This window comes from Carlito syrichta, unplaced genomic scaffold (genome assembly GCF_000164805.1).
Source record: "Carlito syrichta isolate Samal-C Ts95f unplaced genomic scaffold, Tarsius_syrichta-2.0.1 Scaffold315355, whole genome shotgun sequence".
Classification (NCBI taxonomy): domain Eukaryota; kingdom Metazoa; phylum Chordata; class Mammalia; order Primates; family Tarsiidae; genus Carlito; species Carlito syrichta.
In genome coordinates this window covers 512,384-529,585 of record NW_007259451.1, presented here as the reverse complement: position 1 = coordinate 529,585, position 17,202 = coordinate 512,384, and the positions used below count along the sequence as shown (strand labels likewise).

Genomic DNA, 17,202 nt, shown 5'->3' with positions numbered 1-17,202 from the left:
TCTCAAAAAAAAAAAAAAAAAAATGTTAAGTGCTATAAGTGCTTATAATGAAGGATCAGAAAAACCTTCCCTTAGGGAAACGGAGCTGTTGTCTGAAAAATGAGTAGGAAAAAGGGATAGGCAGGGCATTCCAGGGAAAGGGGAACTGTATGTACAGAGGCCTGGTAGTAGAAGTATATGGTAAGTGCAAGGGAGGAAAAAAGGCTAGTGTGACTAGAATGGAGAGGATGTGTGAGATGAGGCTAGGGTAACAGACTGGGGAGGGGGGTTGCAGTGAGAGATGAAGAGTATCAGGCAGCTAATCCAGCTGGAAGGCTAATGTAAGACTTCTGGCAAGCTTGGATCATGACTTGGACCAAAGCAGTGGAGTTGGAGATGGGAAAAGACAAATGAGTTCTTTAAGAAGTACACATGGAAAGGATTTGCAGGTTGATTGGGATTGGATTCTTCGCAGTAGCTCTTATATTGGTTTCTAAGTCTGAGGGTAGAAATCTTGAGTTTCTTTGCTAAGGTTCCATAGACAATTTTGTATTAAAAACATCCTGGGTCCAGGGTTAGGGACAGACCTCCCTTGTGTTTCATCCTTAAAGGTCAGCTTTTTGTGTAATGAGCACCATTACAAAAAGGGGAACACAAAGTGAATTTTGTGTAAATTATGATGGATCTCAGGATATGGCCAAAGTTGAAGTGCTATATTCTCTAGTTATAAAATGAATATTTTCTATGATCATTATCTGTATAAAATCACCCTTTATAATGAAAAATTATCCTATACCACCTATGAGATTTAGCATCACTGCCAATATTGGGAGGTGCTACCCTTTTGTGTGATTTTTTCTGGCTACCTCCCATTTTTAAAGCAAAGGAATACCTGGCAGTATGAAACAAGGCAGTCCCATCTCTTTGTCTTTTGACAAGTGAAAGGATAGTGTTCACTTTCTCTAGTCACCCCTTGTTACTGACCTTAGTGAAGACTCAGAGTAGGGATCACAGGAGACAACTTTAATCCATTGCCTTCTATTCTACCACTTCCCGCTGTCAGTCAATGCATACACTCAAAAATGCTGTTCCCACTTGGAAACCCAGGACATAGCTCTTGTTGTGAGTACCTCAAGGGTGCCCTGGGTCATGTGTAACAATGGCAGTAATTACTGCAAGATTTCATACATATATGCATATATGTGCATACACACAGTGGTGGAACATTTTGCATTGTGTTTGAACACAAACAAGTGAACACTAATATAATATTTTGTATGGAATACATGTTTTATTATGAGGAAGTCTGTATGATGAAATGGAAGTGATTATGAAAAAATATGCATATAGTCACTTAGCATTCTTTTGTAATAGAATTATTCTCTGTACATATGTATATGCCGAACAGTTATTAAGCATTAAGAGAACTATTTTTTGAAAAAAAGGTCCTTTTACATAGCTGTCCAAAAATTCTGCGGTGAAGTATTTGATGGCCATTTCACATTCTAGTCTATAGTTCTTTCTTATACGGGTAATCTGTGGATGCATATAGCATGAGCATTCTTGGTGGTCATACTGTCTGATTCATTTTCTTTGGCAGAATGCCCTTCTACCTGCAGGGTTCCGGCAGAAGAACCAGACGTCAAAGTCCGCCACAGGGCCATTCGATAGAGAACATCTCCTTTCGTATCTGGAGAAAGAAGCCTTGGAGCATAAGGACAGGGAAGACTATGTGCCCTACACTGGAGAAAAAAAAGGTAAACACAGAATTTTGAAGTTATTATGTGATAACACTTGATTTTTCTTTTTATTAATAGGTATGGAGAAAAATCTTATTTTTAGAGGTACATTATTAGTAGTCTTAAAGATACGATACTCTTGACTTAAAAATTTGTTAGGTAGTTTAGACACTTTATTTACATTTTTCATCATCTTGGCCAGTAAGTTTCTTCTTAATGATTTGTTAGTGAGGTTTTATTACATAGTGATTTTTGTATAACACTCCTTAGTTCTCTACTATAACAAATATAAAAGTATACTGAGGGAAACTTTTAAATTCACTAGTGTGTTACAGAGTGCAAATGATGTTAAAGCACTGCTCTATTCTAACTCCTGTCTTTAAGGTGGAATGTCATGGAACAATTCATGCCATATTTTCAAAGATCCTTTTTTTTAGTTGGAGTCTCACTCTGTCGCCCAGGCTGGGGTGCAGTGGCACACACACGTCCACCCCAGCATCAACCAGCTGGGCTCCGGCAATCCTTTCACCTCAGTCTTCCAAGTAGCTGGAACTACAGGCACACGCTACCACACCCAGCTAGTTTTTGATTTATTGTAGAGACGAGGTCTCGCTAAGTTGCTGGGACTGGGCCCAAACTGGTGGGTTCAGGCAATCCACTTGCCTCGGCCTCCCAAAGTGCTGGGATTACAGACTGAGCCACCAAGCCCAGCCTCAAAGACCCTTTTTAAAAGATATCCTGCAACTTTCCTTTGTAATTCATGGTTATGCTTGCTAATGATTCATAATCATTACTTTGAGGAAATTTTTCTAGTCCAAGTACCTCCTATTGTAGTGTTTCATCTTATATAGCCTCAGGGGAGCCTAAGAGCAACTGTGTTTTAAAAATTTCTGTATATAATTAAATGAAAGAGGATGAGTTTCTCAGCGTTCACAACAGGTTAGAATACGGGTTGGCCTGAAAATCCAAATCTATATGCACTCTATTTGGAATAGCATGTCTAGGATACTGGGGAAAGGTAGCAGCAGGAGCAGAGCTGAAGGTCAGCTCTTCCAGGCACTGTTTCTAATAGGCAGGAAGAATAGGTTAGAGCACAGTGCTTTCTCTGGCTTTTTATTTGGGAAAGAAGCCCTTCTCAAGAATTTTGGCCAGAACTATGTCACATGGCTACCCTGTAGCTGCAAGGGAAGCAGGAAAGTCCATCTTAGCTCCTCTAGCCTCTACAGTAGAGGAAAGCTAGTGAATGACTTTTGAGTGAGTACGCCATGAGGTCTGTGTCAGACTTTTTCGGAATTATGTATTACCCCAGACCTGCTGCCCTTTCTTTAGATTTCACCACCTCTCCATCTTTCATTAAGGATTGCTACCTTTGCTTCTTATATTTACTAGTCATGGTTCTCCAGAGAAACAGAAGCAACAGGATGTAGGAGGAGATGTATTTTAAGGAATTGGCTCATGAGATTGTGACAGCTTTATAAATTCAAATTTCAGCAGGCTGGAGACCCAGGGAAGATTGGGCCATTCCTGTCCAAAGGCAGTCTGCCGGAAGAATGTCTTATTACTTGGAGATGCCAGTCTCTGTTCTATTAAGGCCTTCAATGGACTTAATAAATCCTAGCCACATTATGGAGATTAATCTGCTTTACTCAAAATTCACTGATTTAAATGTTAATCTCATCCAAAAAAAAAAACACCTTAACAGAAACTTTCAGAATAATGTTTGACCAAGAATAATGTTTGACCAAGGCCCAGCCCAGTTGGCACTTACAAAATGAGCCATCACACTGTTGTTAGAGATAGAAGTGTCATGTCCGTCCTTCAGGTGTTTGAGGCCAGGAAAAAGGTTGAAAACAAGTACAGAGTTCTGAAGTGTGGAGAGTCACAGAAATAGGCAAAGGCATCTGTTCCTTTGTACTTGTTATAGAAAAGACTGCTGGTTATATTTCTTTGTACAGCAGTACCTATATCAGAGTTTATAGTTTAAATTCTATTTAAATAAGATAACATAATTTTATGAGGAAAATATTGGTTGATCACCTTTTACTATTCTGCATGTTTCATGTGGACTTTACGTGTGTAATTCAGAAGAGAAATAGAGGTAGAAAAGGGGAGAGAGGTGAGAAAAAGAGGTATCAGAAAAAAAAACAATGAAATTTGAGGACAAGAAGGAGAAAAAATAAGAGACCTGAAAGAGACCTGCATTTATCCCAAGCTAACCCAGTTACCTGGGAAAAGATCTTGGAGGACTAAAGGATATAGGAAAGAAAGTAGAGAAGAATTGTGGAAAATAAGAAAATATGAGAGGGGGATAAAATGATAGAGGTGAGGAATATAAGTGACAATGGGGGAAAAATGCTATATTCTCAACTATGATGGAATAGTTTTGTCTTTTGTATCTTTTAAAAATTCTCCTTCCTGGCCAGGTGTTGTGGCTAATGCCTATAATTCCAGCACTTTGGGAGACTGAGGTGAGAGGATTGCCTGAGCCCATGGATTCGAGACCAGCCTGGGCAACTTGGAGAGACCTCATCTCTACAGTAAATCAAAAAATTAGCTGGGTGTGGTGGTGCACGCCTGTGTAGTTCCAGCTACTTGGAAGGCTGACGTGGAAGGATCACCTGAGACCAGCAGGTTGAGGCTGCGGTGGCTGTGAGCATGCCACTGTATTCTAGCTGGGGCGACAGAGTGAGATTCCAACTCAAAAACAAACAAACAAAAAAATTGTCCTTCCTACTTTAGGTTTTAAATGGGCAAGAAATAAATAGAGATAGTTGAATTTAAGAGCAAGTAATTTTACATTCATAATCAGTGGTTTTATCTTCATAATGCATTCAGTATTTTTACTACCTCTTTTAGCTACATAGATCTATTAAATACTGTTTATGGGCAGCTGTGATGCAGTGATTAAGACCATAGCATTCTTTTACAAATAATGAACTTGTAGTTGCCTACAGAAAATACACAAATTATCAGTATATAGCTCAGTGAATTATAAGGTGGACACACCTGTGTAGTCAACACCCAGGTAAAGATATTATTAGCACTTGAAGGCCTCTTCATGCTTCTTCACAGTAATGCTTCCCTTTTTTCTTCCCAAAGGTAACAGCCAATGCTTCTAGAACAGTCTGGGCATCTGCCTTGCCTATGTCACACAGTGTTTGTGAAGGCCAAATTTGTTTTTGTTTTTGCTTTTTTAGAGAAGGGAACTTGCTGTGTCACCTAGGCTGGAGTGCAGTGTCACAGTCATACATAGCTCACTGCAGCCTTAAACTCCTGAGTTTAAGAGATTCCCCCGCCTCAGCCCCCTAAGTAGCTGGAGTTACAGGCACAAGTCACTCCACCTGGCTGAGAACGAAATATTTTTAATGCATGCAGTGAAATCACTGTAAAAGACCATATGGGTGATTATTACCAAATAAGAGATTTTCATTCTCAGTCATGGAGGAGTCACCCAGAACCAAGGGAATGAGTTTTCAAATTTCAATAATCCAGCTGATGGAAGCACAAGCTATCAGACTAGGCAGAGTCAAGCCTTATAAGCCATGTCACCGTGCAATAGACCTGAAGAAGGATAAATTCCTCTTCTGTAATTGAAAAACTTTGACTGTGGAGCTCTGCTTTGAAATACAGCAAAAAACCAGCTCTAGTGTTCTCAAACCTACCCTAGACTCTCATCCTTAAATCAGTTAGCCTGGGTTACCCTTAGGAATATGCCATCCTTTCTCTGTATTCATCTCCCCGATCCTGATCACATTACAGAAGATCCTCAGAATAATTTATATGTCTTATCAGCATACTTCCCAATCAAGCTACATGTGAATCCTCTCCCTCCTAAGCTCCAAAAATCCAAAAGCTTGTTTTTATAAAAATGCCTTTCCCAGCCGGGCTCGGTGGCTCAGCCTGTAATCCCGCGCCTTTGGGAGGCTGAGGTGAGTGGATTGCCTGAGCCCGCGGGTTCGAGACCCGCCTGGGCAGCGAGACCTCATCTCTACAATAAATCAAAAAATCAGCCGGGCGTGGTAGTGCGCGCCTGTAATTCCAGCTACTCGGAAGGCTGAGGCGGAAGGATCCCCGGAGCCCAGCAGGTCGAGGCTGTGGTAGCCGGGAGCGGCCACTGCACTCCAGTCTGGGCGACAGAGTGAGACTCCAACTCAAAAAAAAAAAAAAATGCCTTTCCCATGACTCTTTTCTGTGAACACCTGAATTGAGTCCCAGTTTTTTTATTTTTTACTTAATAGCTTATTTTAGAGGAAATAGATTTTCAGATTGAGGATGCTTTCCTGGATAGTAGAGATATTCCTAGTTCTTCATAAAATAGTTTGCTAATTTACTTCTCTTTGAGAAGCAGAAGCATTGCACCTTTTGGATATACTTGACCTAGTTAGAATTTGTAAGCTATTCTGTTGGTCTCTAAACTAAATGATTTTTCATTCAAAGATGACTGGCCTCAGAGTTCAGTACCCAATGACAGTATATATAAGCTTTCTGTACCAAGTTCAGTACCCAGTGGCAGTATTAACTTTCTATACTAGGGAAGTTATAGCAGTGCCACTCAGTTCCTTGAATTCTTTCCAAGTTATACATCAAAATCACGTAATGATCTCTTACCATAAATTGTTTTTAAGGATGTATCAGATGACTGCTCAATTTTTTTAAAAGCAAAAATTTGAGACCCACTCGAAGGATTTCTTACCCAATCATTAGACTCAACTGTAGTCTAAGACTAACTGACAATTATTGATACTTGCTATTCTTTTTTTTTTTTTTTTTTGAGTTGGAATCTCACTATGTCGCCCAGACTGGAGTGCAGTGACCGCTCCTGGCCACTGCAACCTCGACCTGCTGGGCTCTGGCGATCCTTCTGCCTCAGCCTTCCAAGTAGTTGGAACTACAGGCGCATACTACTACGCCCGGCTAGTTTTTGATTTATTGTAGAGATGAGGTCTCACCAAGTTGCCTAGGCGGGTCTCGAACCCGCGGGCTCAGGCAATCCACTCACCTCAGCCTCCCAAGGCGCAGGATTACAGGTGGAGCCACCGAACCCGGCTACTTGCTATTCTTTCATTTAAAGGCACACCTTGTTTCTGGAGCTAAAATTGCACATAACTGGCCAGAACGGGAGGGAATCCCCATAAAACTGAAAACTGCACATTTTAGAATTTTTCCTTTTGACCAAGAAAAAGCCTATGTATTCCTGTCAAATTGTATGTTTCTAGATTGCCTCAAAATGTTTTTTAAAAACCTAATAAACTAAGGGCATTAGAGAGTTATTACATATAGACAAGTAAGTAATTTTATTTCATGATATGTGAAGCAATTGTTTAGAAATGTACATTTTGCTCTTTCCGCCATCTTGGAGCCTGGGGAGGCCTGCTGGGAACAGGACTTCTAAGAGGCAAATATGTCTGGAAGGCTGTGGCCCAAAGCCATTTTTGCTGGCTATAAGCGAGATCTCCGGAACCAAAGGGAGCACACAGCTCTTCTCAAAATTAAGGGTGTTTATGCCCGAGATGAAACTGAATTCTATTTGGGCAAGAGATGTGCTTATGTATATAAAGCAAAGAATAGCACAGTGACTCCTGGCGGCAAACCGAACAAAACCAGAGTCATCTGGCGAAAGGTAACTCGGGCCCATGGAAACAGTGGCATGGTTCGTGCCAAATTCCAAAGCAACCTTCCTGCTAAGGCCATTGGACACAGAATCCATGTAATGCTGTACCCCTCAAGAATTTAAACTAATGGAAAGCAAATAAATAAAAGTGAATGTGTGTTCTTGTAAAAAAAAAAAAAGAAAGAAAGAAATGTACATTTTACAGACTTGAAAGAATAGTCAACATTTGAGAAGGAGGAAATAATTCTAATTAATAAACTTCATGGCCTTATGTCTTAGATGCATTTTGTACTTTTGTCAGTGTTCTACTTTTAATAGTGTAGTTTTAGTAACAGCAAAAACAAGGAATTAGACAACTAGTAAGGGCACACCTGACAAAACACCTGTGGAGGATTGTTTTTAAGTGCACTATTTACAGAAGAACCCACATTATACACGTGTTAAATTCACCTAAATCTAATGAGCTCATGGTAGGAATGGTATCAAGTAATCTTGGCAAAGATTAATGAAATGTCTTTCTTACCAGTCTACTATGTTCAGAATGTTGAAAAACTAAATGTTGAAATTTTAATTTAATTTTAAGATTAAAACAATAACATAATTTCAGTATACATTTCTTTTTTGAGTCAGGGTTTCACTCTATCACCAAGGATGGGGTGCAGTGGCATGATCATAGCTCACTGCAGCCTCAACCTCCTGGGCTCAGGAGGTGATCCTTTAGCCTTAGTCTTTTTTTTTTTTTTTGAATTGGAGTCTCACTCCATCTCCCAGGCTGGAGTGCAGTGGCACACTCAAGGCCACCCCAGCGTTGACCTGCAGGGCTCTGGCGATCCTTCCGCCTCAGCCTTCCAAATAGCCGGAACTACAGGTACACACTACCACACCTGGCTAATTTTTTATTTATTGTAGAGACGAGGTCTTGCCAAGTTGCCCAGGCTGGTGTCGAACCTGCGGGCTCCAGGCAATCCACTCACCTTGGCATCCCAAAGTGCTGGAATTAGGGTTAGGGATTATAGCTGAACCACCAAGCTTTTTACATACCTGACTAATTTCGAATATATTTTTTTGTAGAAATGAGGTCCCTCTATGCTGCCTAGGCTGATCTTGAACTCCAGGGTTCAAGTAATCCTCCCATCTCAGCCTCCAAAAGTACTAGGATTATAGGTGTGAGCTACCAAGCCCAACCTGTTTCTTTTACTTAAAGATGCAATGTTAAAATGTTGGAAAGGTGTAGCTTTTTACCTCTTCCTCCTTGAAATTTTGTAAAATATGTAACTGAGGCATAGAGCAGCACAGGGTGAAAGAGAGTTTTCATCTAGATCTTTCTCCCTGAGTATGGGGAATATGCAGTGTTGATTATCATTTCCTGTTATATTTTTAGATAGCATACGTGTTCTGTCTCAAAGACAGAAAAAGCATAAGGGCTTGCCATGAATTCATCACTTGGAGAAATAATTTGCCCCAGTCTTCAGTATTTTTTATTGTTTCACATTTTGCTTTGCTTTGCTGGGGGCTCCACCTCCCCATTGCTAATATCATGCTTCAGCCTTACCTAGACTAAGATTTTGTTCCGTGTTCCTTCTTTCATTGATGGGCTCAAGCCATGGCTGCACCTTGCATACCCCATCACAAAGGCCTGCAGGGTAATTCCATTTGCTCTGCTGACTCACCAGATTTGGGCCACTCCCTGCCTTGCAGAGCACTCCTCTTCTCCCTTTCGGGCCTTGGGATAAAGCCATTTGTTATTGTTTTTCCTCTCTCCATCCTGAGAGTGGAATGCCCTTGCATTCCTTCCCAAGAATCTCACATGCCCCACCCTGCTTTTCCAAAGGTAAATTTAACCAGATTGACTTTTTTTTTTTTTTTTTTTTTTAAGAAAATAAGATTTATTAAGAGGACAGAAAAGCTCCCACAGTGGGGTGGGGTGGGGAACCTACCTTAGCTTCTAAGATAATGTATTCATTCTTACTCTAAAAGAGGCTTGCCTCGCTGGGCTCGGTGGCTCAGCCTGTAATCCCGCGCCTTTGGGAGGCTGAGGTGAGTAGATTGCCTGAGCCGGGCGGGTTGGAGACCCGCCTAGGCAGGCGAGACCTCATCTCTACAATAAAATCAAAAAATGAGCTGGGCATAGTAGCGCGTGCCTGTAATTCCGGCTACTCGAAAGGCAGAGGCGGAAGGATCCCCGGAGCCCAGCAGGTCGAGGCTGTGGTGGCCAGGAACGGCCACTGCACTCCAGTCTGGGCGACAGAGTAAGACTCCGACTCAAAATAAATAAATAAATAAATAAATAAAATAAATAAAAGAGGCTTGCCTCATCTAACTGAGTACGTGATTTCTTTGGAAGAAAGACAGAGCTGATCCCTTAGTGAGCCAGAAATATCATGTCTGTAACCTGCCTAAATCAACAGGATTACATTGGTTTCCCTTAAGTTCAAGATAAAAACTGGCTCTTATTTTTGTAGTCATATCTTATGGGTCTTAAATGTTTCTTGTATACCTCTGAAAAGTGGTCTTCCCAGGCATTGAAGGTAATATTTGAAATGGCTACTTAAATTAGTCAGGTAGAGGCTAGTATCCCCTTTTCAGACTGGTCACTCTATATCATTTGACTGATTCACTTCTTTGGGGGTGAAAGGGCTTAGCCAGATAGATGGGTCCTCACCCTGTTAAGATCCTGTTTGTTGTTTTTTTGGGGTTCTTTTGAATTGAAGTCTCACTCTGTCACCTAGACTGGAGTGCAGTGTCACGCTCGCAGCCACCACAGCCTCGACCTGCTGGACTCAGGTGATCCTTCCAATTCAGCCTTCCAGGTAGCTGGAACTACAGATGCACATCACCACGCCCAGCTAATTTTTAAATTTATTATAGAGATGAGTTTTCACCAAGTTGCCCAGACTGGTCTCGAACCCCTCATCTCAGGCAATCCTCTCACCTCCACCTCCCAAAGTGCTGGGATTACAGACATGCGCCACCATGCCCAGCAAGACCCTTTTTTATGGGAAACCTTCCCTGGATAATGAGTCCTTTCCCTCCAACATTTCTGTATATGATGTACGTACCATCAAGTACTGTTTATAATTGTTTCAGAATCCTATACTTTGTTATTAGTTTTTCTTAGGATTTGTATGTCCATTTGATGAATTATTCCTTTTGTTATTATGGAGTGACCTTTATCTCTGGTAATATTCTGTGCTCTAAAATCAACTTTTGCTGACATTAATGGAGCCAATCTTGCTGTCTTTTGATTCATATTAACACAGCATATTTTTTCTCTTTGTCTTATCTGTTCTTTTTTTTTTTTTTTTTTTTTAATCCACCTAGGCTAGGGTACAGTGGTATGATTATAGCTTACTGCAGCCTCAAACTCCCAGGCTCAAGTGATCCTCCCACCTCAACCATCCTCGGAAGATGGGACTACAAGCGCCACCACGCCCTGCTAATTTTTAAAATTCTTCTTAGAGGTGGATATTGTTATGTTGCTCATGCTGTCTTGAAAGCCTGGCCTTGAGGGATTCTCCCACCTCAGCCTTCTGAGTAGCTGGGATTACAGACATGAGCCACCATGCTCTTTTTTACTATCTTCCTTGACTCTACTTAATTGTTTGAACATATGGAATATAATTATAACTGTTTTAATGTCCTTTCCTGCTAATTTTATCTGTTATTGCTAAGCCAATTTTGATAGATTGGTATTTTTCTCCTCCTTATGGATCAAATTTTCCTCCTTTGCATGTTGGTAATTTTTTATTAGGTACTAGACATTTTAACTTTTGGTTGCTGGATGTACCGGCACCCCTATAAATTATTTTCCCATTGCTAAGGCCAGACCCTTTTGAGTTCCCTACCCGATTATGAACCCTCTGAATTCTGAGCTTTTCCAATCTAGTTGGTGGGAAGAGATTGTATTCTGAGCCCTGCATGAACATGGGCATTATTACCTCTAATCTTTCATATGTCTTTTTTCCTTAGGGTAGTTGTGCTTGTCAGTGCTCTGCTGAATACTCAGTGCAACCCTCTGCACATCTCCTGGGTTCTCTCTCTGTGCAACTCTCAACTCTCTGGTTCCCTATCCTGCAAACTCTAGCCTCGTTGGTCTTCCTGAACCTTGGCTCTGTCTCCTCAGCTCATAGTTCCCCAGGCTCTTCCTGAATTCCTGCTCCCTGATCTGCAGCCTGGAACCTTTCTCCAGGTAATAAGCTGGGTAATCATAGAGCTCCCCTTTTTTCCCCCCATCTCTCAGGGATCACTGTCCTTTTTGCCTGATGATCAGTGTCTTGAAAACTGTTGTTTTGTGTATTTTGTCTATTTTGGTTGTTTTGGGCATGTGGGTAATTTCTGTCCCTGTTATACCATCTTGGCTAGAAGTAGAAGTCTCTAGAATAGGATACAATAGATATTATACTTCCCCCGGTATTAGCTCCCCAAAGTGAAGAATCTCTTATATGTTTTCCTTGTGGTATCCTTCTAGTTCTTTATGTAGTATACACAAACTCACTAAACATTTGTTGAATAAATAAGCATTTATTGGTGGCCATACTGCAGCATCAAGCGTCATGTATATTATTGGGTTAAAGCAGAAATACCTTTCCAGGATCTGCCCCTTTATCCTTTGGTTTGGCTGGCTTGAGGTTTGTGAGCTGCCTATCAAACAGATCCCAAAACTTCTGGGAGATGATAGTGGCATAGGTGCCCTAAATCTTTTCTGGAACAAGGCAGCTTATTAACGAACAGTGAAGTTAGCTAAGGCCTTTCAACTCTGGAGGAATGAGATAGCTAAGAGCCACTTCTGTTTCTTGTTTCTGTATTTTTTATAATCAGCAAGGATGGGAGCTATGACTAAGGATAATTCTTAACATTTGTAATAACTGTAACTTGGCGTCAGAGCCAAAGAGATGAGGACTAGTAAAGAGAGGTCCTGGCGATGAAATAGTTAACATGGTTCACAGTATCTCTTACTGATTTTGTGACAATAACAAGGACCTTGGCACAGGATTTTCCTTTTTTTTTTTTCTTGGCATAAATACGAGGTTTGGATGAATGCCATACATCTAAATTACTATTATATGACTTTTTATCTCAGTTTCTTCCATTTCCTTAGCTGCCATTTTGTGTTGCAGAAACATTACTGAACTATTTTAACACTCTTAGCAACCAAAAGTCATAGCCCTGTTTTTGTTTGTTTTGTTTAACTTGGGGGTAGGGCACATGTCATTTTATACTTGGCTGAGAGAATTTTTTTCTGATCTAATCATTGTTTTGTTTTACGTTTGCTATAGTGTAAAGAATTAGAATTTTTAAAAATTTCAGTTTGGGATTTTGCTTTGTTAAATAAGGAAATTAAAGTCATTTAGATAGAATGCTGAAGGATAAAAATGAGTAGCTGTTTTCTCAGACATTATTTCAAAAAACACAAGTATTAAAAGTTGGCTGGGCGCAGTAACTCATGCCTATAATCTCAGCGCTATGGGAGGCCAAGGTGAGAGGACTGCCTGAACCCCTGGGTTTAAGATCAGCTTGGGCAACTTGGTGAGCCCTCATCTCTACAGTAAATAAAAAAATTAGCTGGGCATGGTGGCGCATGCCTGTAGTTCCAGCTACTTGGAAGACTGAGGTGGAAGGGTTACCTGAGCCCAGCAAATTAAGGCTGCTGTGGCTGTGAGCGTGCCCCACTACATTGCAGCCTGGGTGACAGAGTGAGACTCCAACTAAAAAAAAAAAAGTTGTAAGTCAGGGTTATATTTCAAGGAGAGGAAAGATAACATTAAATCAACCCAGGATAATTCATCCTCATCTTTTCAGGACTATCAATATACAGATCTGTGGTTATCAACTTAAGTGGGTAAGACTCATCTCTGGAGCTTTTTCAGAAATATTCATGTCTAGTCAATCCTCATTCCCTGAGTTTAAGAACCACTGATACAGATGTTTGGGCAATGTGGTTTGTTTTGAAAATCTCTCTCTTTCTCGCTCACTCACTCACACACGCAAGAAATTCTAGGGGCAATAAGAATAAGGAATTGATGTGTTTACTATATACCAGTCCCTTTATATATGTGGAATCATTTTATCAGAATGAGATTGAAATTTCTATAAGGAAATAATTCACGACTTGAAAAAAACATCAGCATCAAGAGGATCATAATGAAGTGGAATACTAATATGTTCATATACGGTTTTAGATAAAAGCAGTATCAAATTCCTGTACATGTTCCTACTCTACAAAAGCATGCACCAGCCTATTGATACCTCTACGTCTAGTAAAAACCTAACATTTCACTCATTCTGTGAGACATTGAGAGCACAAACCAAACTAACCATTATAAAACAGATCTATTTTATTTATTAGCATTTCATAGTCACCAAGTTTTTAAAAATCTAATAATTATTTATATGTCTAATTTAAATAATACACACGCTTAGAAAGGCATTTTCTGTTATATGAAATTGTTCCAGCAGTTTGCTAATTATACATTTCTCAGAAAACAGCTGATCCTAAGACAAACACACTGCCTGGCTCAAATTGTTTCAGATAATTATCTTTTTTTTCTCTCTTTATGTTTCAGGGGCCAAATATAAATTTACTCAAGAAGAGAAAAAACCCATATCTAATACTTCAACTCCTTAGTTTTTTTAAATAAGCATCTTTATTTGCAAAGATGATAAATTATAATTCTCATATCATACATTTTACTATTTAAATATATAACTTCATAGAATATAGTAAAAACCATCACCACAATCAACCATCACCACAATCTTAAGCTTAGAACATTTTCATAACCCCCAAAAGAAATCCTGTACTCATTAGCGGTCAATTTCCATTCCCCCCTCTATTCCCTAATCCTAGGTATCCATTAAGAGATTTTCTGTCTCCCTAAATTTGCCTAGTCTGTACATTTCATATAAATGGAATCATACAATGTATATTTGTGACTAGCTTTTTTCACTTAGCATAATGTTTCAGAGTCTCATGTTATTGCATAATATCCATTGTATGGATACTGCCACATTTTGTTTATCCATGCATCAGTTAATGGACATTCAAATTTTTTCTATTTTTTAGCATATTATGAATATGCCGCTATAAACTTTTTATTTTATTTTATTTTTGAGTCGTGGTCTCACTCTGTCACCCAGGCTGGAGTGCAGTGGCATGATCATAGCTCACCGCAGCCTCCACCTCCTGGGCTCCAGTGCTCCCTCCACTTCAGCTTCCTGAGTAGCTGGGACTACAGGTGTCCCCCACCACACCTGACTAACTTTTATTTTCATTTTTTTGTAGAGACGAGGTTTTGCTCTATTGCCTAGGCTAGTCTTGAACTCCTGGACTCAGGCAGTCCTCCCACCTAGGCCTCCCAAAGTGCTGGGATTACAGGTGTGAGCCACTACTCCCAGCCCTGTGAACATTTTTATGCAAGTTGTTATATAGATGTATGTTTTCACTTATCTTGGGTATATGCCTAGGAATAGTATTGCTGGGTCATAAGGCAACTATGTTTGACAGTTTGAGGAACTGCCAAACTTTTCCAAAGTGGCTGTGGTATTTTACTTTCTCACGAGTAATGTTCAGGGGTTCCAGTTTCTCATGTCCTCACCAACACTTGTCTGGTTTTTTAGTATTAACCATCTTGACCAGCCTGGGCAACTTGACGAGACCTTGTCTCTACAATAAATCAAAAAAATGAGCCAGGCGTGGTAGCGCACACCTGCAGCTCTGGCTACTTGGAAGGCTGAAGCAGAAGGACCTCTGGAGCCCAGCAGGTCAATGCTGGGGTGGCCATGAGTGTGCCACTGCCCTCCAGCCTGGGCAACAAAAATGAGACTGCAACTCAATAATAATAATAATAATAATAATAGCCATCTTTGAGTGTAAAGTGGTATCACATTGTGGTTTTTTTATTTTTTTTTTAATTTTTTGAGCTGGAGTCTTTCTCTGTCACCCAGACTGGAGGGTAGTGGCATGTTCCCAGTCACCACAACCTTGACGTGCTAGACTCAGGTGATTGCCCCCCTGCCCCCAGCCTTCCAAGTAGCTGGAACTACGGGCACGTGCCACCATGCCCGGCTAATTTTTTGATTTATTGTAGAGATGAGGTCTCACCAAATTGCCCAGGCGGGTCTCAAACTTGCAGGCTCAGGCAATCCTCTTACCTTGGCCTCCCAAAGTGCTGGGATTATGGGCATGAGCCGCTGTGCCCGGCCACATTGTGGCTTTAATTTGTATTTCCCTAATGACTAATTATTGTTTCTCTCATATTTTGTTTTTTGTTTGGTGGGGGGGTTCCTGCTATGCCCAGGCTGAACTTGAACTCTTGGGCTCAAGCGATTCTTCTCTCAGCCTCCTGAGAAGCTGGGATATCATGCATGTGCCACCACAACTGGCTATATATTTTCTTTGTAGAAACGTCTCCTCAAATCTTTGCTTGTTTTTAAATTGGATTATCCTTTTGTTATTGATTGATAAGCATTCTTTAGATATTACAGATAAAAATTCCTTATCAGATTTGAAAATGTTCCTCCCATTCAGTAAGGTTGTCTTTTCATTTTCTTGATGGTATCATTTGCCTCACAAAAGGTTCTAATTTTAATTTTTTAATTAAAAAAAATTTTTTTTAAGGTAGGGTCTTGCTTTGTTGCCCAGGCTGAAGTGCAGTGGTGCAGTCATTTCTCACTGCAGCCTCAAACTCCTGGGCCCAAGCAATCCTTTCACCTTAGCTACCTGAGCAACTAGGACTATAGGACTATGTTGCCACACCCAGCTAATGTTTTTCTTTTGGTAGAGTCAAGGTCTTGCTATGTTGCCCAGGATGATTTTGAACTCCCAGTCTCCAGTGATCCTACCACCTCAACCTCTCAAAGTGCTGGGATTATAGACAAGAGCCACCACACACAGCCAAAAGTTGTTATTTTGATGTAGTTCAATTTATCTGTCTTTTTTTTCACTTGTGGTTTTGATGTCATATCTAAAAACCATTGTCTAACTCAGAGTCATGGAGATATATAATCTTACGTTTTCTTCTGGGAGTTTTATAGCTTAGCACTTACATTTAGGTCTGTTACCTATTTTGAATTACTACTTATATATGTTACGAGGTAAGGGTTTAACGTCATTCTTTTTCACGTGACTGTTCAGTTGTCTTAGTACCATTTATTGAAACACTGTTTTTCCCATATTGAATTGTTTTGGCATCCTTGAAAATTAACTGAGCATAAGTTTAAGAGTTTATTTCTGGATTTTCACTTCTTTTGCATGGATCTAGATGTTGTTCCTTATACACCATAACCCTGTCTTGGTTACGGTAGCCTTGTATTAAATTTTGAAATTGGGAAGTATGAGTCCTCCAACTTTGTTTAAGATATTCTGGATCCCTTGGATTTCCATATGCATTTGAATTTTAGGATCCGCTTACTGCTTTGTGCAAAAAAGTCAGTTGGGATTTTGAAAGGGATTGTTTAAATCTATAAATCAATATGGAGTGAGCCTCTTAGATTTTGTATTCATATTACTAAACTTAGGTCCTTCCTAGTTTGTCCTTTCTTCCAAATTAATTTCCTTACTTTCTGTTTTCTATAACTAAATTTTTTTTTTAAGAAAAAAAAGTTTATTTAGAAATAAATCAGAGAGAGAAAGAGAAGGAAAAGAGAAGATTCACCTCCCCGGGGTGGGGGAGGGGGACCAAAGCCAGGAAGCATGGCGACAGCCATGGCTCAAAGAGCACATGGCCACACCAGACTCTAGCAAGGCAATGGCCCCTAATTGCTTGTGGTTGAGTCCTTTTAACCATTCCCCTTGATGGGGGAAGACCATTAGGGTGATTGGGTGGTGGTCTGCTTCCACATCATCACAAAGGGGCAGGCAAGCACAGGTACTGA

The 17,202-nt window shown here is 40.3% G+C and overlaps 1 protein-coding gene and 1 pseudogene across 2 annotated transcripts in view; both read left to right on the top strand.

Moving 5' to 3' along the window:
* Positions 1-17,202, top strand: part of TMOD3 (tropomodulin 3) — an 82,159-nt gene that overhangs the window by 32,349 nt on the left and 32,608 nt on the right. The window contains exon 3 of the mRNA XM_008072586.1: positions 1,580-1,736. Coding sequence (XP_008070777.1) covers positions 1,580-1,736 — 157 coding nt within the window. The remainder of the gene's footprint in view (positions 1-1,579; positions 1,737-17,202) is intronic.
* LOC103275180 lies at positions 7,057-7,496 on the top strand (annotated as a pseudogene). Its single transcript, XR_505297.2, has one exon. The product of XR_505297.2 is annotated as a 60S ribosomal protein L35a pseudogene (transcript).